The sequence below is a fragment of the Pseudorasbora parva genome, chromosome 15 (genome assembly GCF_024679245.1).
Source record: "Pseudorasbora parva isolate DD20220531a chromosome 15, ASM2467924v1, whole genome shotgun sequence".
In the NCBI taxonomy this organism is placed as follows: Eukaryota; Metazoa; Chordata; class Actinopteri; order Cypriniformes; family Gobionidae; genus Pseudorasbora; species Pseudorasbora parva.
The window spans coordinates 44,345,401-44,366,879 of NC_090186.1; the positions used below are offsets into that span (position 1 = coordinate 44,345,401).

Below are 21,479 nucleotides of genomic sequence, written 5' to 3' on the forward strand. Positions count from 1 at the left end.
GCTGCTAGGTGTTTCTCTGGGCACTTTCCCCTTGAGAATGGGCAACAAATTCCTATCTGGTTATCCAAAGAGAAATTTGTTTCCCATTCCCAAAGGGGAAAAGCCCAGAGAAACATCTTTCAGCAACATTGCTCAAAAAGTTGCCCTGTGTATTATCAGCTTAAAGGGTTAGTTCAGCCACAAATGAAATGTCTGTCATTAACTCCTCTCTCTAATGTCGCTCCACACCCGTAAGACCTCCGTTCATCTTCACACACAGTTTAAGATATTTTATATTTAGTCCGAGAGCGTATGCAAGTGTATGCACACTATACTGTCCATGTCCAGAAAGGGAATAAAAACATCATCACAGTAGTCCATATGAGACATCAGTGGGTTAATTAGAGTCTCTTGAAGCATCCAAAATACATTTGGGTCCAAAAATAACAAAAACTACGACTTTATTCAGCATTGGCTTCTCTTCCGCGTTTGTGTTCAATCCTCAAATAAAGATTCAAACGGTTATGAATCAGCGTGCTGAATAAAGTCGTAGTTTTTGTTATTTTTGGACCCAAATGTATTTTGGATGCTTCAAGAGACTCTAATTAACCCACTGATGTCTCATATGGACTACTGTGATGATGTTTTTATTCCCTTTCTGGACATGGACAGTATAGTGTGCATACACTTGCATACGCTCTCGGACTAAATATAAAATATCTTAAACTGTGTGTGAAGATGAACGGAGGTCTGACGGGTGTGGAGCGACATTAGGGAGAGGAGTTAATGACAGACATTTCATTATGGGTGAACTAACCCTTTAAGAGTTTTGCACAGTACTGTATATTCGTAGCCATAATTCGGGAAGTGCTATACTTCGAAACGAAGTCCGATGAGGCTACTCACAGACTGGACGGATGCGCTTGCTGCTGAATTTGCGCGTGATGAGGAGCCGTTTCGCAATCTTTAGGAGCGTCGTCCGAGCGCACGTACAAAAGGAAGAGGGTCACCGTGGCAAATGTGGCTGCGTTGACCGGAAAAGCTCGGAGAAGAGTGGAAGTAAGTCCGCGCGTGAAAACTCTCCAGCCTTCGCGTTGGATGCTCTTTCTGGTGCAGTCCATAATGCTGCTGTACTGGTAAGTCCCGCCAACTCCATCGGCCTGAAGCCGAGATTTAATCACATCCACGGGGTACGTAGAAAGCCAAGATGCGATTCCTGACATTCCGCCGGCGAACAGCAATTTGGGAATCATGTACGGATCCTCCGGCTCGCAGCCCAATGAGCGCGTCAGGAGATCGTACGCCAGGAAATAAACCCCGAATCCCGGCGTTTCTCGGATCAGCGTGGTCACCATGCCTCGGTTTACGCCCCGCAAACCCTCGCGCTGGTAGATGCGAGCCAGGCAGTCCAGAGAGTTCTTGTACATCTTCCGAGACGATTTCTTCTCGCCCGTTCCTTGCATCTGCATCCGGGTTTTAGCGAGCTCCATCGGGCAGCAGATCACACACTGAATGGCTCCGGCCGCCGCTCCGGCCAGAAACTGGTTCAGGGGCGTGTCTTCACCTAATCTGCGCATGGTGTTGCCCTGCACGCCGAAGACGATGGCGTTGATGAACGTCAGGCCCATCATGGGCGAACCAATGCCTTTATAAAGGCCAAGCATCTGCGGAAGAGATGGAGCAGAATGAGCGAAGCATTGACAATTAACTGAAGAGTGAGCCAGCAATGAACTGAACTGAACGAACATTGAACTAAACTGAGTCAGAATTGAACTGAACTGTATCAGCATTGAACTAAACGAACATTGAACTGAACTGTATCAGCATTGAACTGAACGAACACTGAACTGAACTGTATCAGCATTGAACTAAACGAACATTGAACTGAACTGTATCAGCATTGAACTGAACGAACACTGAACTGAACTGTATCAGCATTGAACTGAACGAACACTGAACTGAACTGTATCAACATTGAACTGGACTAAACAAACTTTGAACTGAACTGAGTCAGAATTTAACTGACCTGAGTCAGCATCAAACTGAAATGAATCAGCATTGAACTGGACTGAACTGTATCAGCATTGAACTGAACTGAATGAACACTGAACTGAAATGAATCAGCATTGAATTGAACTTAACTGTATCAGCATTGGACTGCACTGAACTGAACAAACATCTAACTTAACTGAGTCAACATTGATTTAAACTGGACTGAAACAGCATTGAACTGACCTGAGTCAGCACTGAACTGAACTGAATCAGCATTGAACTGAACTGAGTCAGCATTGAACTGCACTGAACTGAACAAACATCTAACTGAACAGAATCAGTATTGAACTGAACTATATCAGTATTGAGCGGAACTGAATCAGTATTGAATGGAACTGAGTCAGTATTACACTGAACTAAATCAGTATTGAGCGGAACTGAATCAGTATTACACTGAACTAAATCAGTATTGAACTGAACTGAGTCAGTATTGAACTGACCTGAGTCAGCATTGAACTGACCTGAGTCAGCATTGAACTGAACTGAATTAGTATTGAACTGAACTGAGTCAGCATTGAACTGCACTGAACTGAACAAACATCTAACTGAACAGAATCAGTATTGAACTGAACTATATCAGTATTGAGCGGAACTGAATCAGTATTGAATGGAACTGAGTCAGTATTACACTGAACTAAATCAGTATTGAGCGGAACTGAATCAGTATTGAATGGAACTGAGTCAGTATTACACTGAACTAAATCAGTATTGAACTGAACTGAGTCAGTATTGAACTGACCTGAGTCAGCATTGAACTGACCTGAGTCAGCATTGAACTGAACTGAATTAGTATTGAACTGAACAGAATCAGGATCAAACTGAAATGAATCAGCATTGAACTGGACTGAGTCAGCATTGAATTGACCTGAACTGTATCAGCATTGGACTGAACTGAATGAACATTGAACTGAAATGAATCAGCATTGAACTGAACTGAGTCAGCATTGAATTTAACTTAACTGTATCAGCATTGGACTGCACTGAACTGAACAAATATCTAACTTAACTGAGTCAACATTGATTTAAACTGGACTGAATCAGCATTGAACTGACCTGAGTCAGCACTGAACTGAATTGTATCAGCATTGAACTGCACAAACATCTAACTTAACTGAGTCAACACTGAACTGAACAAACATCTAACTGAACAGGATCAGTATTGAACAGAACTGAGTCAGCCTTGAACTGTACTGAGTCAGCATTGAACTGACCTGAGTCAGCATTGAACTGACCTGAGTCAGCATTGAACTGACCTGAGTCAGCATTGAACTGACCTGAGTCAGCATTGAACTGACCTGAGTCAGCATTGAACTGACCTGAGTCAGCATTGAACTGACCTGAGTCAGCATTGAACTGACCTGAGTCAGCATTGAACTGACCTGAGTCAGCATTGAACTGACCTGAGTCAGCATTGAACTGAACTGAGTCAGCATTGAACTGAACTGAGTCAGCACTGAACTGACCTGAGTCAGCACTGAACTGACCTGAGTCAGCACTGAACTGACCTGAGTCAGCACTGAACTGACCTGAGTCAGCACTGAACTGACCTGAGTCAGCACTGAACTGACCTGAGTCAGCACTGAACTGACCTGAGTCAGCACTGAACTGACCTGAGTCAGCATTGAACTGACCTGAGTCAGCATTGAACTGACCTGAGTCAGCACTGAACTGACCTGAGTCAGCACTGAACTGACCTGAGTCAGCACTGAACTGACCTGAGTCAGCACTGAACTGACCTGAGTCAGCACTGAACTGACCTGAGTCAGCACTGAACTGACCTGAGTCAGCACTGAACTGACCTGAGTCAGCACTGAACTGACCTGAGTCAGCACTGAACTGACCTGAGTCAGCACTGAACTGACCTGAGTCAGCACTGAACTGACCTGACTCAGCACTGAACTGACCTGACTCAGCATTGAACTGACCTGAGTCAGCATTGAACTGACCTGACTCAGCACTGAACTGACCTGAGTCAGCATTGAACTGACCTGAGTCAGCATTGAACTGACCTGAGTCAGCATTGAACTGACCTGAGTCAGCATTGAACTGACCTGAGTCAGCATTGAACTGACCTGAGTCAGCATTGAACTGACCTGAGTCAGCATTGAACTGACCTGAGTCAGCATTGAACTGACCTGAGTCAGCATTGAACTGACCTGAGTCAGCATTGAACTGACCTGAGTCAGCATTGAACTGACCTGAGTCAGCATTGAACTGACCTGAGTCAGCATTGAACTGACCTGAGTCAGCATTGAACTGACCTGAGTCAGCATTGAACTGACCTGAGTCAGCATTGAACTGACCTGAGTCAGCATTGAACTGACCTGAGTCAGCATTGAACTGACCTGAGTCAGCACTGAACTGACCTGAGTCAGCATTGAACTGACCTGACTCAGCATTGAACTGACCTGAGTCAGCACTGAACTGACCTGAGTCAGCATTGAACTGACCTGACTCAGCATTGAACTGACCTGACTCAGCATTGAACTGACCTGACTCAGCATTGAACTGACCTGAGTCAGCATTGAACTGACCTGAGTCAGCATTGAACTGACCTGAGTCAGCATTGAACTGACCTGAGTCAGCATTGAACTGACCTGACTCAGCATTGAACTGACCTGAGTCAGCATTGAACTGACCTGAGTCAGCATTGAACTGACCTGAGTCAGCATTGAACTGACCTGACTCAGCATTGAACTGACCTGAGTCAGCATTGAACTGACCTGAGTCAGCATTGAACTGACCTGACTCAGCATTGAACTGACCTGAGTCAGCATTGAACTGACCTGAGTCAGCATTGAACTGACCTGAGTCAGCATTGAACTGACCTGACTCAGCATTGAACTGACCTGAGTCAGCATTGAACTGACCTGAGTCAGCATTGAACTGACCTGAGTCAGCATTGAACTGACCTGAGTCAGCATTGAACTGACCTGAGTCAGCATTGAACTGACCTGACTCAGCATTGAACTGACCTGAGTCAGCATTGAACTGACCTGAGTCAGCATTGAACTGACCTGAGTCAGCATTGAACTGACCTGAGTCAGCATTGAACTGACCTGAGTCAGCATTGAACTGACCTGAGTCAGCATTGAACTGACCTGACTCAGCATTGAACTGACCTGAGTCAGCATTGAACTGACCTGAGTCAGCATTGAACTGACCTGACTCAGCATTGAACTGACCTGAGTCAGCATTGAACTGACCTGAGTCAGCATTGAACTGAACAGAATCAACAGCTGACTAACGACACTACCGTGACTGTAAAGCTGCTTATCGCCGAATCCAACTTTACACTGAACTAAACTGAGCTCAATAATGACACTGTTTAGAGCTGCTTAACTCTAGTCTCATGAAGTTGGAATCATTGATTATGTTATTTCTCTGTTTATTACAGTGAAGCTGCTTTGAAACAATCTGTATTGTCTGAAGCACTAAATAAAGGTGACTTGACTTGTGTGTCAAACACTGTTCTCCCACCGCAGCTCGACGCGGCCTAGATTTGAAGGTTCTCACATTCGAGCGACACAGATTTGGTTTTTGGTGTCAGAGCAAACAGGAAAAAGTTAGTAATATGGAGCTTATTATTTCACTCAAAATACAGAATAATTGCTTAAAAATGAACTAAATAATATAAATGATACATTTAATTAATATACACTACAGTTCAAGAGTGTCTTCTGCTCACTAAGGCTGTTTATTTGATAATAAATACAGTAAGAATGATGAAATATTCCTCCAGTGTAGATCATCTGTTCTCTATGTGAATATATAGTAAAGTGTGATTTATTCCTGTGATCAAAGCTGAATTTATCATCATTACTCCAGTCTTCAGCGTCACATGATCCTTCACTAATCATTCTCAGATGAGGATTTGAGATATATCAATGTGTGAAATGATTACAAATGTGAAATGATATATATATTAAATATAATTATTTTTTTTAAAGTGTGTGATGATTTCCCCATGTAGGTCAGACTTCTTTAGGGTCCTCATTTAAATTTTAGAAAATACAACCAAAATCTGAATTGCTTTCTAGAATGAAATCAAGTTAAATACAGCCCTTTTTCACGAAACACAATGTGTATAATATCTTAATATCATTAGGATTTATGGTCACATTTAGTATATTAACGGACAACAGATTAGGGCTTCTAACTAATACGGTTACATTTTTTGATGATAGAAGTAATTAAGCAGAGATTTGCAATACACAGTATATATATTGCTATAGTGTCAATGTTTTGAAATTGAGATTTATAGATCATCTTAAAGCTGAATACATAAGCATCATTGAGGTATGGTTTGTTAGGACAATATTTGGCTGAGATATGACTATTTGAATATCTGGAATTTGAGAGTATTGAGAGCATCTAAATATTGAGAAAATCTTCTTTAACCCCTTAACTGTCACCTGCCTTTGTCACGGGCATTCTACATTTACTTCACTATATTTCAATTAAATCCTAATGTAATCATGACCAACTATATATTGTTGGAAAGGTCTAACCCTCCTGAAGAGATGTGTGTCCATTGTTTTATGATAAAAATTACATGATGACAGTAAAATAGTAATTTATGACGAGAGTGCCCCTCTAAAAAAAAATCTACATCATAACAGCAGTTGTAACCTTTAACTACTTTATAATGAAAATCTTTTCTTATCTTAACAAAACACATAATTTCTTGACAAAACACACATCATTTGAAAGGTCTGAGTCTCAATGTTCCATATTTGGTGACTGTTTTTTGATGGAAGTGATATTTGGACAGAAATGTACAGGAAAATACATCAAAAAAAACAATCAATGAAGAATTGAATGACACCCGGTGGCTATTTTTGGTACAGCGCCGAAACAAAATCTCATGGGGACTTCAATTTTTGTGATATCAACTTCAAATTTGGAACACAATTTGTTTAGACATATGCTTTGATTTCATAGTAATTTTAGAGTAAAACATTTTTTGTAAAATATTTATTTCATATAAAATAAAAATATTTAGTACTGTATTTTTCATTTTCAAAAAATGTAAACTTCCATAACTTTTCAATTATTTTATATTTTGAAATGTACAAAACATCTTCATGGAGCATGATCTTAATATCCTAATGATTTTTGGCATAAAAGAAAAATAGATGATTTTCACCCTTTTAATGTATTGTTGGCTATCGCCACAGATATAGGGTCACGTTTATGCCATATAGTAGCAGCTTCACAGTAATAAACAGGATTAATGATGCAAATTGTGCTTTAAAGCAGCTGTAGTAAGATATTCTCAGTGTTGGGTGTAATTAGTTACTGTAATTTAATTACTTTTCCCTTGATAAAGTAAAGTAAGGGATTACTCTTAGTTTTTGTGTAATTTAATTACAGTTACTTCACATGTTATTGAACTAAATACAGTGTATAGACTGTAGAAAAGTTATACATAATACAACAGTGGAATTAATATCAAAACTTGTTTTTTTTATAAATAAAATGCATGTTTTTATCTATCGGTCTCACTTGTAAAACTTTGGTCAGTTAATAAGAATAATTGATGTAGTTTTATAATTTGTATAAAAGAGCCGTTTCATGTCTATCCTTGAATAGATGTTGATATAGGATTTAGAAAGTAATTTGAATAAGTAATTAAATACTTTTTGGAGATTGTAATTTGTACAGTAATCTAATTACACTATTGAAGATGTAATTAGTAACTAGTAATTAATGACTTTTTTAGAGTAACTTACCCAACACTGTATATTCTTCATCTCAGTGTTGAGCTATATGTAAAGGATAAGATCACTCACTGTCTCCTGCCGTATGATGGACTGGAAACAGTGATAGGTGCCGCGGTACAGCGGTTTATCCACACTCTGGACCTGCAGTCGGACCTACAGGACACACACAAACACACACACACACACACAAACACACACACACACCAGGTCTGACAGCAGTCTTTTCGTTCTTGACATAAAATTTTCCACAATTAATAAAACAAAACAAAAACAAAAAATAATTAAATAAAATAACCAAAGAAATATAACATAATACACATAACCGAAAAGGGTATAGGCAGAACAGAGGCGGACAAATACACAACGTCATTACTTGAGTAACAGTAAAAGCACTGCTGGTCAAATATTACTCCGTTACAAGTGAAAGTTGTAAAAACAGATTTTTACTGGAGTAAGAGTACAGAAGTATTTGTTTTCAAAAGTACTTAAGTATCAAAAGTACATTTCTTTTTGTATGTCGCCGCATTATTGTATTATAGTTGTATAAATGCACATTATGCCATCATGGTTTAAGCCAGTCAGTGACGCTCCATCTGACACACTAGCAGACGACTAACTTAGGGTGCTTTCACACCTACCTTGTTTGGTCCGGATTTTCGGACTTTTCAGTTTGGTACGAACCAAAATTACAGGTGTGAAACCTCCCTCAGACCACGGTCCGGACCAAACAGACGAAATTTGGTCCGACGTCAAGAGGTAGTCTCGGTCCGGACCAAACTGAACAAAGGTTCGGTTCGTTTCTTGTGTGAAAGCATTTTCTGTATAGTTCGGACTTTCAGACCATTTACAAGAAGTTCTGGTGTAGGATTAGTGAAAAAACACAGATTAAACTCACAGCACACGTGAGCAGCAGTGATCGCGCAGCATTTTAACCAGAACCGCTTGTGTGCTCATTTCAGCTCGCGTGAACAGCGTGCTCTGCTTGACTATATGAGTTTCAGTTTAGTTATGAGACCGCTCCAGTTCATGTGCAACACAAATGATCACTCCGTCACGGGATGTCTGCTATATTATTTATTTAAGCTTATTTATTAAATTCAGGCAAACGATGAAACATTTATTAAAATTAAGATACAAAATAAAGCTTTCTACAAAACAAATCTAATGAAGTGGTCAAAATTATTTCTGACTCGATGTCTTTGCACATCTGTGCACGTTTCATAATCAATATAGCCTAGATGAAATTTAAAAATAACATTATAATATTTAAACATAACTAGGCTATAAAATAAAATACATTGTTTGGCTAAAAAGCCTATCTTCTAGGAGCTCCTCCTTTCCTGTCGGCGCCGATAAAATGTTTGCACAATGAGGATGTTCATTTGGTGAATTTGCCTCGAGTATAGTTAGTGCTGCAGATAGTAATGCCATAATATTAACATTATTGGCAACGATGCGTCTGTTCATTCATTCTTGTCAAAGTTAGCCGCTGAATTGACAACACACTGACGTCAGACGCACGTCCGCTAACAAACCAATCAATGTTAAGATGCAGCCCACATAGATGATGACGACAGGACGCCAGTGCGAGTGTAAAGTTCTTTGGTGCGCTAACATAACTGCAATGTGAAAGCAAACCAAAAAGAACCAAATGTCCAAACACAAACTTAGGTTCGGACCTTGGTGCGGACTTTCAGGTGTGAAAACGCCCTTAAACTCATTTAAATACTTGTAGAAAAGTTACAAAGCTGCTGTCACTTTAATACACCAATACACTGATACACATCTGATAGTCTCACACTGTTCACCTTCACTTAAAGGTGCACTATGCAACTTTCCGTCCACTGGAGGGCGCCTATTCAAAACAAATGCGTAGTTTGATGACGCAAAGTGTGAGCGCAGCATCTTGGGAGATGTGGTCTTCACCTCACAGCCGGTGGAAAATAGGACTCGGGCAGAAATCACGTTCATGCGTGCGGTTATTAACGTTACTGTAGTGAAGCAGAGCAGGAGCGAGTGTTGTGGAGCTGAGCACGGCTGCTGGAGCGATGGTTAAACAAATACCCGCCTCGCGAATACCGGGACTTTTATTATGACGGGACGGGACACATTCGCCAGTCGCCTGCACAGATCCGCTCCTCCGGTTATGATTATGAGGTAATGTAGCTCTGTTTATCATATTAGATACATTTAAGTGTGTTTAAAACGATGTTATGACGTTACTCCGTGCGTTCACTTGTTCACACTGCTAAGAGTAAAGCGCTCCTGCCAAATAAAAGCCTAAACCGAGGGTAACGCAGATATGACGTGATTGACAGGCGACTCCGTCAGACGCAATGCTGAAACGTCCCGGTCCTCAGTTAAAACAGCAATTTTCTCACAATTTACAAATAGTTGGAAACATCTGGGATATTGTAGGTACTCAACTGAACAAAATATATAACACTGGCCTAGTGGTTTTTGGATATTTTACTGCAAAAATACTACATAGTGCACCTTTAAGACAGAATCAACTTTGTTTATGTGAATCCTCCACTAAATGAGCATTTGGACATCCGTCTTCTTCCATTTTGCTCTAAACTATAAATCAGTGTTTAATAAATGCTGTGAAATCATTGAACTTCACGAGACTCTACAAGAGTGATTCCTGAAAGGCTTTCTGCAAAAACCCAAACACCTTTTAAAGAAGAAAAAAATCATCACTGACTTTCAGAGCTGCGACAGAAACGACTTTCCACTTCGAGGACCTTGATAGAAATGTAGTGGAGTAAAGAGGACGATATTTGTCTTTCAGATGGAGTGAAGTTAAAGTCAGAAGATTACAGAAAAAATAATACTCCAGTAAAGCACAGAGACTCAAACAGTGAACTTCAGTACAGGACTCGAGGAGATGAGCTGAGGGACTGTCCAGCTCTGGGCAGAAGCCACTGCTGCTTATGCCTACCCTTTATAACTATTCTTAAATGAGTGTCACTCTTTTTTTTCTTCTTTTCTTTTCTTTCTAATGGATTAGATTAGTACAAGATATACAATAGTATAACTATAAACACTTCCTAGAATGTACAATGATAATTACAAAGATCATATATACATTTCAGATATTATTACAAAAACTGTAGTATTACATACACCAATTATTTATAATATATTCAAGTATTCATTTTTTTTTAAGATTTTCTTAAATTTGCAGAACTAATTACACTGTTTTAATTCCATCTCTAAATTATTCCATAAATGTACACCTTTGACAGATATTCATCTATTTTTTATATTAGTTTTTGACCTTATTTATGTGAATTCCTCTTAGTTTGTACTGACTTTATCTTATTTCGAACAGCCTCTGAACACAACTTGGAATTAAATTATTATATATGTTATACATTATCTGTACAGTATAAAATTAAACTAAATCAAAAAAATGTAGAGCTTGTAAATTAATAAACAATTTATTTGTTGGTGCATAATAGTCAACCTGTTTTATGATCCTTATTGCTCTTTTTTGTAATATATATATTGGATTTAAATTGGTTTTATACAACGTTGTATGGCCACACACCTCCACACATGTCTGGAACTATGAGCGCACAATACAAAATGTATAATGATCTATCATTCAAAATATGTTTTGTTCTATTTAATATGGCATTTGGTTTTGATATTTAACTTTTTACATTATTTTTATGTGATTTCCAGCATAGTTTACGATCTATAATAACATTTAAAAATGTATTTTCATACACTCTTTTTTAATTTCCTCATTATTATTATAAGAAGATATCCAACAGCAAACTTACGGTCACTATAAAACGTGTTTATCTGTAAAAAAAGGTGCTGCTAAACATTACGACCTATTAAAAAAGCATTATTATCAACTTATTTCTGCCAAGTAGGGCCTGACTATTCAAAACAAGCAAACAGAGAGTGATAAATAGATTTTTAGTTAATAGTATAGTAAAAAGTATTTTACTTTTTTCAGGTATCTAATAGCAGTATTAAAAATTACAACATTAGATATAACATATTAAATAAACAGTTAAACCAAAAATATTTCATATACATTTTATGCATTTATTTACATGTATTTACTTGCTCAAACACACAGAAAGAAAACCGTAATATTGTAAAAATCTGACAATTTAAACTAATGGTTTTCTATTTGAATTAGCTTTAAAGTAAGTATAGTTTTATATTTTGAATAAACGCTGTTCTTTTATTAAAACAGATGAAAGAGTTGAGCTATTATCACTAAAGTTAGTGGTGCTAATATTAACCGTGAGCACACAACTGGCACGATGTGCTTTCACAAACTGATTTATTTAGTGACAGAAGTCATTTTTAAGTCACAGGGTTCAGCGTGAAACAGATATGAAGCCACGAAAGACAACAACCTCAAACACATCAGCCAGGAATAGCAATGATAACTGTTTGTGCAGTGGTTTGAAGAGTTCCAGAGAAATCAACAGAGGGGTCATGTGACCAGGGTGTGTGTGTGTGTGTGTGTGTGTGGGCATGTTTTTGTGACATATGAGGACTCAAATGTGTATAATGCCATGGGTATGACACAGGTATTACAGGAGAGGGTGAAATATGAGGACATTACCCATGGCCCCACTTTACAAAAGGCTTATAAATCACACAGGAGGAGTTTTTATGAGAAAGTAAAAATGCAGAATGTTTCCTGTGATGGGTAGGTTTAGGGGCAGTGTGTGTGTGTGTGTGTGTGTGTGTGTGTGTGTGTGTGTGTGTGTGTGTGTGTGTGTGTGTGTGTGTGTGTGTGTATGATGGGTAAGTTTAGGGGCAGGGGCAGTGTAGGGGGATAGAAAATACAGCTTGTACAGTATAAAAACCTTTACACCTTCCCTATATCTCACAACAACAACAAAAAACGTGTGTGTGTGTTTGTGTGTGTGTCTAACTCACCTTAACCGTGTCAAATGGATGTCCGACGAGAACGCCAGCAGCACCTACAACACAAACAGAAACAGGATTTTATGAGATTAATGAAACAAACAAAAACAAAATGGTGGTGGGGTGGGGGGGGGGGGAGAGTTTTTTTTATTTTTATAAAGCATAAAGAAACAGAACAGTGAACAAAATTCAAAGTCTAATTCTAGTTGGGAAATAATCCTTTTGGGACAATTTGCAAACAATATTTGCATTAATTTGTGTCAAATATATTATTAGTCCCGAGATTCTTGGCATTAGTGAATAAATACGTAGATCCGCTGCTAATATTTGAGTTCTTCGGTGGTCTGGTGCTGGAGTTTTAGTAAACCGTCTCAAAGGTTCCAGGTTTATATCCACTCTCATATAGTTTTTCTTTTTCTTCTTCATTAAAATCAAAGATGTTCAATGTTCAATGATTGTATATTAAGAGCAGGGACACGTTTGTGTGCATTTTGTTTTTTGATTTCCCCCGAAAGAAGAGTCTCTCTCTCTCTCTCTCTCTCTCTCTCTCTCTCTCTCTCTCTCTCTCTCTCTCTCTCTCTCTCTCTCTCTCTCTCTCTCTCTCTCTCTCTCTCTCTCTCTCTCTCTCTCTCTCTCTCTCTCTCTCTCTCTCTCTCTCTCTCTCTCTCTCTCTCTCTCTCTCTCTCTCTCTCTCTCTCTCTCTCTCTCTCTCTCTGTGTCTGTGTACGAACCAAAAGAGAACGCAAACCCCGCCTACTTTGATTTGATTGGCCATCTCAATCATTTTGACATTGACGAGCGCCGCCAGACCTGAGGCATCTCAGAATCTCACATGGCATCAGATATCAGTGGCAACGGCTGAACCTGAGACCAGTCAAACCCACATGGCCGAACACGCTTCACTCACACACACACACACACACACACACACACACACACACACACACACACACACACACACACACACACACACACACACACACACGTGATAATGACCAGAGGCGTCGGCCCGGTCGGACCAATCAGCACGCGGCCTTCACTCTACACTCCAGTCTTTAGGGTTACTGTATGACGGATGATGCTACACAAAAACTACAAAATATATGCAAAGAACAAGGCTGGGCGATTTATAGAATATTATATATATATATATATATATATACATTATATATTTATATATATATAAAATATTTCATGGTATATTAGATGCTGCTATCAGTGCTATGAATATAAAACATTACCAGAATTGTATTGCATATTTAAAGTATATGCAATATAAAATTATTTCTTATATATATACATATAAAAATGCATTATATATTTACATATGTATGAATGCATAATACACACATCATTATATTATATATGAGATATAACTATTATTTTACTTCGTATTATATATAAACATAAATGCATAAATACACACGTGTATATATATATATATAAATGTGTATGTAAATAAAATCATGAAACAATTATAATAATGATAATAATACAAACTATATAATTGTATTTATTTATTTATATATATTATAAAGTTATATCATATATATATAATATAATGATCTGTATGTTAGTATTTATGCATTCATAAATATATAAATAATACATATAGATATATATATGTCACACAATCATGAATCGATTCGCTGATTCATAACCGTTTGAATCTTTATTTGAGGATTGAACACAAACGCGGAAGAGAAGCCAATGCTGAATAAAGTCGTAGTTTTTGTTATTTTTCGACCCAAATGTATTTTGGATGCTTCAAGAGACTCTAATTAACCCACTGATGTCTCATATGGACTACTGTGATGATGTTTTTATTCCCTTTCTGGACATGGACAGTATAGTGTGCATACACTTGCATACGCTCTCGGACTAAATATAAAATATCTTAAACTGTGTGTGAAGATGAACGGAGGTCTTACGGGTGTGGAGCGACATTAGGGAGAGGAGTTAATGACAGACATTTCATTTTTGGCTGAACTAACCCTTTAATGCCACCTGTGCTCACACATTTATGAAGCGCTTGGTCTTCGTGTCTGTAGAACGAAACACAAGCCGGTGTGAAGGCGCAGCCCCCGTCCTGCGCTGGGATTGGCTCGTACGAACAGGGGTGTGTGTGTGTGTGTGTGTGTGTGTGTGAGACGCCTGGGCTTTTTACAGGACATGGACAGAAGGCTGGAAGGGGTTATTCTGGGCTCTTCCGGGAAACACATTTCACAGCAGCTCCAGCACGTGTGTGTTATTTCCACGAGAGAGCAGAATGACTTCAAGGAGGCTTGTAGGTTACCTATTCATTTCAAGTCAATCATACACACGCCACACATTCAGGCAATTTGTCTGTGCAAATCTGAAGTGGTTTTTCACCACCGTGACCCAATAAAAAGCATCTTTCCAGTTAAACTGGAATTATGACGCATGTACATTACAATTAGCCTGACGAGCCAAACCCACATCAAGATGTTTGGTCTGGAAACTCACCATTGGCGGCTCAATCTGAGGGGCGGATAAACGGCTGTCTGTCAAACTCCCTCTGCACGCGATAGGATAGCGCTACACCAACCAGAGCAGCGAAGGTGAAGCAGAGCTCGCTGACAGATTAAACATTCGCCGTATCCGGTCGACTAAACTCCGAACACATCTTCCCTTCTTCAGAATGACTTCAGTGCCGCTCTTTGTTCTTTTCTCAGAGAAAAGCTGAACTCAAGTCTTCCAGAGTCGCGGTCAAAGCTGATTCGACAGACCGCCGCCGTTCACCAGTTTCTGTGTTTACTAGAAGCACGCAAACGCAACTCGGCCGTCGTCATTATGGTGTGATTCAATCATCGCCCACCGACTCTATACACGATGTGATTGGCCCATCAAGAGTGAGGGGAATACAGCTCAGAAGGGTATTGAGAGTTGCTAGACGACACTTGCGGGCAGATTAGATTTGCTGCCGCTAGGGTGCGTCTAGATTTCTAGGTTACATTACAATAGGATTTACAATGAATGTTTCATAAAGACCAAAACAGTATCTTGCGAAATGAAACCTACACTACATTACACATGACATCATATTAAGGTTTAAATGTTAATCTTCAAGCATCTTTTGGGATAAATGTGGGCAAAATCATTTTGTTTTAAGTTATTAAAAATGTATCTTAGGCCCCGTCCACACGGAGACAGATTTAGCGGTATAAGTAGGCCTATACATTTTGCACCGTATCAGCGTTTCGTCCACACGGATCTGGCGTTTTGGAAGCATGAATCCGATATTTTTTGAAACTGGGTCCCAAAGAGGATGAAATCTGAAAACGACAATCTTCCGTTTTCCTGTGTACAGCGAATCCGTTGCTGCGTCCCAATTCGCCTACTTATACTACATCCTAAAAGTATGTACTCTTTTTGTGAAGAAAAGGTATACACTTTTGAGTGTGTAGCAGAAAATATGCAAGCTTCGGGACTACTTCGTCATCTTTAACGGACTCTGTCGCTTAGATACGTGCATCCCGTCACCGTTTATCTGCCCTGTCAATCATCGTCAGATTCGTCACAGTTAAAATCCTCCACATTCAGATTAATCTCCTGCCGTATGGGAGAGAAATGTAGCCGCTCGTTGATCTGCCGTGTGTGTGTCTTTAATGCAGAGACTCTCCTCATGTGTTTGCAGTTTAAATATAATGATGCATTTAAAAGTTAACGGCCAAACGTGTCATTACAAAAGTTCACGATGCTGCTGCAGGTGAAATATAATGTGACAACACTGAATAAATATATCTTCATCAGGTTAAATACTGATAATTAATCACTCAAACCCCTTTATCTAAACCTCTCTACTTAACCGTCGGACTCGCACATCCGCCATGTTTGTAGTTTTTTAACACTTTTTATCTGCGTTTGTAGTTCTAATCGAATCCTCGTCCAACTCGCAATGGGTTGTAGATAATATCAGCCGTTAGAGTGTGCATCGATCCAAACTTCGAATTCTGACCGGAAATAGTAAACCATCCGGGAATCTTTGGAATACTCTTTTCAACATACTACGATTTGGGACACACTAACTCTATTTTCGAATACTATTTAGGATGGATAGTGTGCGAATTGGGACGCAGGGAGTATATTTTGTGAAAGGGTGATGTCCTCACACTGCGTCCAGCACGGTGAAAAAGTTAGGGGATCCAACTACGGGCACTGCGCATGCCCACATCAATATCGCGTCATTTAATTAACGTATCGGAATTATTATAAGGGTATGTTTAGGGTTGAGGTAGGTGTAGGCATTAATAAAACACATCTTTTAACTAGCAAATGTATTTATTGTGATTTTGCCTCACCTCCGACCACTGCTATATCTCTTCTAGCCACAACTCTTCTTCTCTGTTTTTAGTGTATTTCTGTGGGAGAATTACAGCGCCACACACTGGCCTGGCATGCAAACTACATCGTTTTTAGTTTGTTTCGGTAATCTCGTGTGGACGCAGAGATTTCTTGAAACGAGGCGGGGAAAAGGATCGGATTGGGAAAGCGCTGGCTTCGTGTGGACGGCGCCTTAGTGATGCAAGATTTGGCTACTTTTCCTACGTTTGCCACCTAAACACACAAAACAACTGGACTCGATTCTATTTTAAAGGCACGATGTGTAATTTTTCACCGCTTATTCAAAACAAAGGCGTTTTTTGACTATTGAGTGGGCGGAGCTTTTATTCTGCCGCGAGCGCTTCTGCTTCTTTCGCTCGTCTGTGTGTGTGTGTGTGTGTGTGTGTGTGTGTGTGTGTGTGTGTGTGTGTGTGTGTGTGTGTGTGTGTAACGCAGCAGTGTTTTATCATATTACACATATGTAAGTGTGTTAAAGTGATGTTATAATGCTACAATGAGACACTTGTTCACACTGCAGTGAGCGAGATCATATTAGGCGGTAAAACATGGTACTCTGTGCGGTAAATCAACTAGGGCTGTGCGATTAATCGAAATCGTAATAAAAGCAGCCATTAAAATAGTTCAGTTTTGTTTTTAATGTCAAAGTAGTTATATTTAATTTAGTTTCTTTATTAAGTTCATTTACAAAAAATGTTTAGAGCAATTTTTTGTTTGTTAAATTAAAGTTTTAATTTGACAAAGTGACGGCTAGCAACCGTGAGTTAACCGCATGTTTAATCAATTTAGCCTCTCGAATCAAATCTTGACTTGTCTTACTTATGATAAAATTCATAGATATAAAACACTTCAAGTATCACAATGTTAGCTCATTTAGCCTACTATTACCACCACGGCACTTGCAAACGAAACGAGCTAAACAAAAAAAAATGAAAAAACTGTTTCATGATGTATTTTATTCAGCAGCTCATTTCAAATTCAAAGACCGCAATATGAGAGAGCGAACGCACTGGAAAGATCATTTAGTCTCATTAATAAATTTATTAATTTATTTAGGCCATTTGTCTGTTCTAGAGACGTGTCAACTTTTCGATTAAGCTCTAATTTGTTTCCTTTGGAAATATATTTCAAATTCACACAGAAATGCATTAATAACTGTTAAGCATTTTTGTTTTTGTCAAAATCGTGATTAAAATCGAAATCGGGGAAAAAAAATAAAAAAATCGTGAATTATAAAAAAAATGTGTCCATATCGCAGAGCCCTACAGATTTAAACAATAAGACTAACTGTGCTGAGCTGGAGAACAATCATTAGTTTCTGTCCATCAATGATCCAAACAGTGTCTAATAAAACACACCAGATATTAAAGCGCCGATGGTGTTGCCATGGTTACTACACAATAACACCGGAGGGGCGGGGACGATGATGTCACTGATAGACGATGCACACACACTAGAGGTTAGATCGGGCTCAAAAAATCAAGCCCGACCCTACCCGAGCCCGTGCACGTTGTGTCCGAGCCTGGCCCGGCCCGACACATTAACTGTAATTATTCTAGCTCAGACATTTATCTGTAGCTCACTTTGTTGTTGCCATTAAACAATGTGTTTTTTCCTTCATATTTATGTTTAAATATTATTATATTATTTTTACATATGTCATCTGATTATGATGAGTGAAAAGATGCAAGTGGGTCAGAAATGATTTTGGTGGTTATATTTAGTTTAATATTAAGTTTTGTTTTGTAGAAAGCATTTAATTCGTTTTGTTTAAATTGTATCTTCATTTTAAAAAAGGTTTCTTAGGCCAATTGCCTGGATTTAATAAATAAAAAGCAAATAGCAGACTATAATCGCGAGGTGAAGTCGTGGGAGTGATCGCTTTCATTGCTCATGAACTGGAGCGTGTCTCATAAATAAACCCAAACTCAGCAGGCTATACTCGCCTCACAGACATGAGAAATATGCGTATAGAAAGCTTGAAATGACCACTTTTAAACGAAACGATTCGAAGATATTTAATAAAGCAAAGTGCAGTGTTCACGCGAGCAGCTCTTGACCCCGAGCGTTTCTGTTTATAATGCTGCGCTCCATCACTGCTCGAGCTGTGAGTTTAAGGCGCATTTTTACACTAATCCTGATTTGTGCAACTTTGTAGCCTACATATTTGTTTCTTAGTGGTTGTATTAGTTTTTACTTTGCTAAATATGTATGTATAATTTCTGATTATAGCATAGCTTTCTGCCCACCCAATTAGACTAGTAGGCTAATGATTAAAAAAAAAAAAACGCTTGATCACGGGCCCGGCCCGACCCGACCTGAGGATAGTGCAGGGAAATCTCAGCCCGGCCCGCGGGTCGATTCGGGTCAGGTTCGGGCTCGGGCTCGGGCAGAGAATCTAAACTCTAACACACACACGGAAACTGATGATATCTCTGGACTTGAACATTCTTGGAAACATTTGGGATAATGCAGGTGCACACGTCAACACAATATATAACACTGTTCTAGTGGCATTTGGATTTTTTATTCCAACAAAAATCTTACATACTGTTCCTTTAAGTGTTTGAAAAAACACAATTTAGGATTTAGGATCTTTCCACCTCATAGAAGAACTGTGACATTGTAACCACATTTAGAACGCCAAGATCAATCAGTAACAATAAATCAGTCACAATGTAACATTCTAAACTTTCAAACGCAGCCGAGCAGAATTCCATCACGGGACATTAACTATCTCAACACAGCATCATTCAATAACTAATATATTATACATACATACATACGCACATTATATATATATATATAAACCTCAACTGACTAAACACAGCATTGTTCATATATATATATATACACACACCCTAAAAACTTCTGGGGAAAAAACAACCCAATGTTGGGTCAAATATGGACTAACCCAGCAATTGGGTTGTTTTAACCCAGCAATTGGGTTGTCTTAAGCAAATATTTAACCCAACCACAGGGTTAAAACAACCCAACATTTTTAGTGTGTGTGTGTGTGTGTGTGTGTGTGTGTGTGTGTGTGTGTGTGTGTGTGTGTGTGTGTGTGTGTGTGTGTGTGTGTGATATATATATATATATATATATAGACCTCAACTAACTAAACACAGCATCGTTCAATAACTAATATATTATGCATACATATATATATATATATATATATATATATATATATATATATATATATATATATATATATATATATATGTATGTATGTATGTATGTATATATATATATATATATATATATATATATATATATATATATATATATATATATATATATATATATATATATATATATATAAGGAAATAGACTGATTTTAGACTGAACAGACTGACAGCTCTTTAGCACATTATTACAGAGCTCTATATCTTGCCTTCATTTTTTTTCAATTCAATATATTTAATAAACAAAACCTCAACTCCATCACGTGTCATACGTGACGTGGCTTCCTTCTCCACTACAAATAATTCAGCATGTGTCTCAAATCGATCGGTGTAAATTGCATTAGCCTATCTGACAGTATTAAGTTCAAAAATGTGCATGATCAATACTGCACTTAAATCTGAACGACCAGATCTGAATACAGCAAGCCTGTCTGATTTAATACATCTGCTTGCCACAAACCCTGAAGCAGACAGACAGACAGTGGGTGGGTTAGCCCCTCTTAACGAGCTTAACAAAAGTCTTAATCGACTGATTCTACAGACATGCATGCACTGTAATGCACTCTACTGTACTAGTAATGCAACTCACCTCCTAAACAGCCAGCAAGGAAGTCCATCACTGCTTCAAGCTGACAGAAAGCTTCCCTTTAACGTTAGATGAGTGTAAGTCGCTTTTGCTGTTTATTTGCTCGGGCCTGTCCTGTGAGAGTTGCAGCAGAAGCGTAACAGAAGCGTAGAAGAAACTCGCTCTACGCCGACTTTAGGTCACTAATCAGGTCGTAGTGGAAAATTTCACCTACTAGCTTGACTCCCACCTGCCGAGTTAGCTGTCTATTTGTGTACGGGGTTGTGATGGACGGGTGTCGGCGAGGAGGTGTGTGCGCAAGCGCCCAATCGCGGCCCGCGGATTTAAAAAAAGGATTCCTGTTTCTCTTTTCGGAGTCACCGCGTTGACTCGCTTTTCCGGGTTCTTTACTGTGTTGCTAATATTCAAATTCAGATCTTTCCTATTTGACGGTTACCGACAACGTCATCGCTAGGTTTTAAATATTCAGTAGCGAATCCCTCGTGATAGGACGCTACCTAATTAATATTCATGATCTTGTGCTCGCCGTAGTAGCTAGTGTTTGGGAGTTGGTTTGTTCGGATGGTTTATTTCATTGAATTTGCAAATTGCAAAACTACAATAATAATGATAATAATAATTTTATAGATAAATAAATATGTGTCACTGCTGCGGTTATATTTTCCGGATCGCACTTTA

The 21,479-nt window shown here is 38.8% G+C and overlaps 1 protein-coding gene across 1 annotated transcript; it reads right to left on the reverse strand.

Moving 5' to 3' along the window:
* Nucleotides 1-738: 738 nt before the first annotated feature.
* slc25a29 (solute carrier family 25 member 29) lies at nucleotides 739-21,174 on the reverse strand. Its single transcript, XM_067418767.1, has 4 exons — nucleotides 20,805-21,174; nucleotides 12,678-12,721; nucleotides 7,827-7,910; nucleotides 739-1,643 (listed from the first exon to the last, which is right to left on the reverse strand). The coding sequence occupies exons 1-4, from the start codon at nucleotides 20,830-20,832 to the stop codon at nucleotides 882-884; spliced, it is 918 nt and encodes a 305-aa protein (XP_067274868.1). The 5' UTR covers nucleotides 20,833-21,174; the 3' UTR covers nucleotides 739-881.
* Between the last annotated feature and the right edge of the window lie 305 nt (nucleotides 21,175-21,479).

Excerpts from the sequence above, each read along its gene's own strand:
- slc25a29 (XM_067418767.1), bottom strand. The coding sequence starts at position 20,832 with ATGGACTTCCTTGCTGGCTGTTTAGGAG. Across the intron at positions 12,722-20,804 it reads CCTTGCTGGCTGTTTAGGAG|GTGCTGCTGGCGTTCTCGTC; the intron begins GTGAGTTGCATT and ends TTTGTGTTGTAG. Across the intron at positions 7,911-12,677 it reads ATCCATTTGACACGGTTAAG|GTCCGACTGCAGGTCCAGAG; the intron begins GTGAGTTAGACA and ends TGTGTCCTGTAG.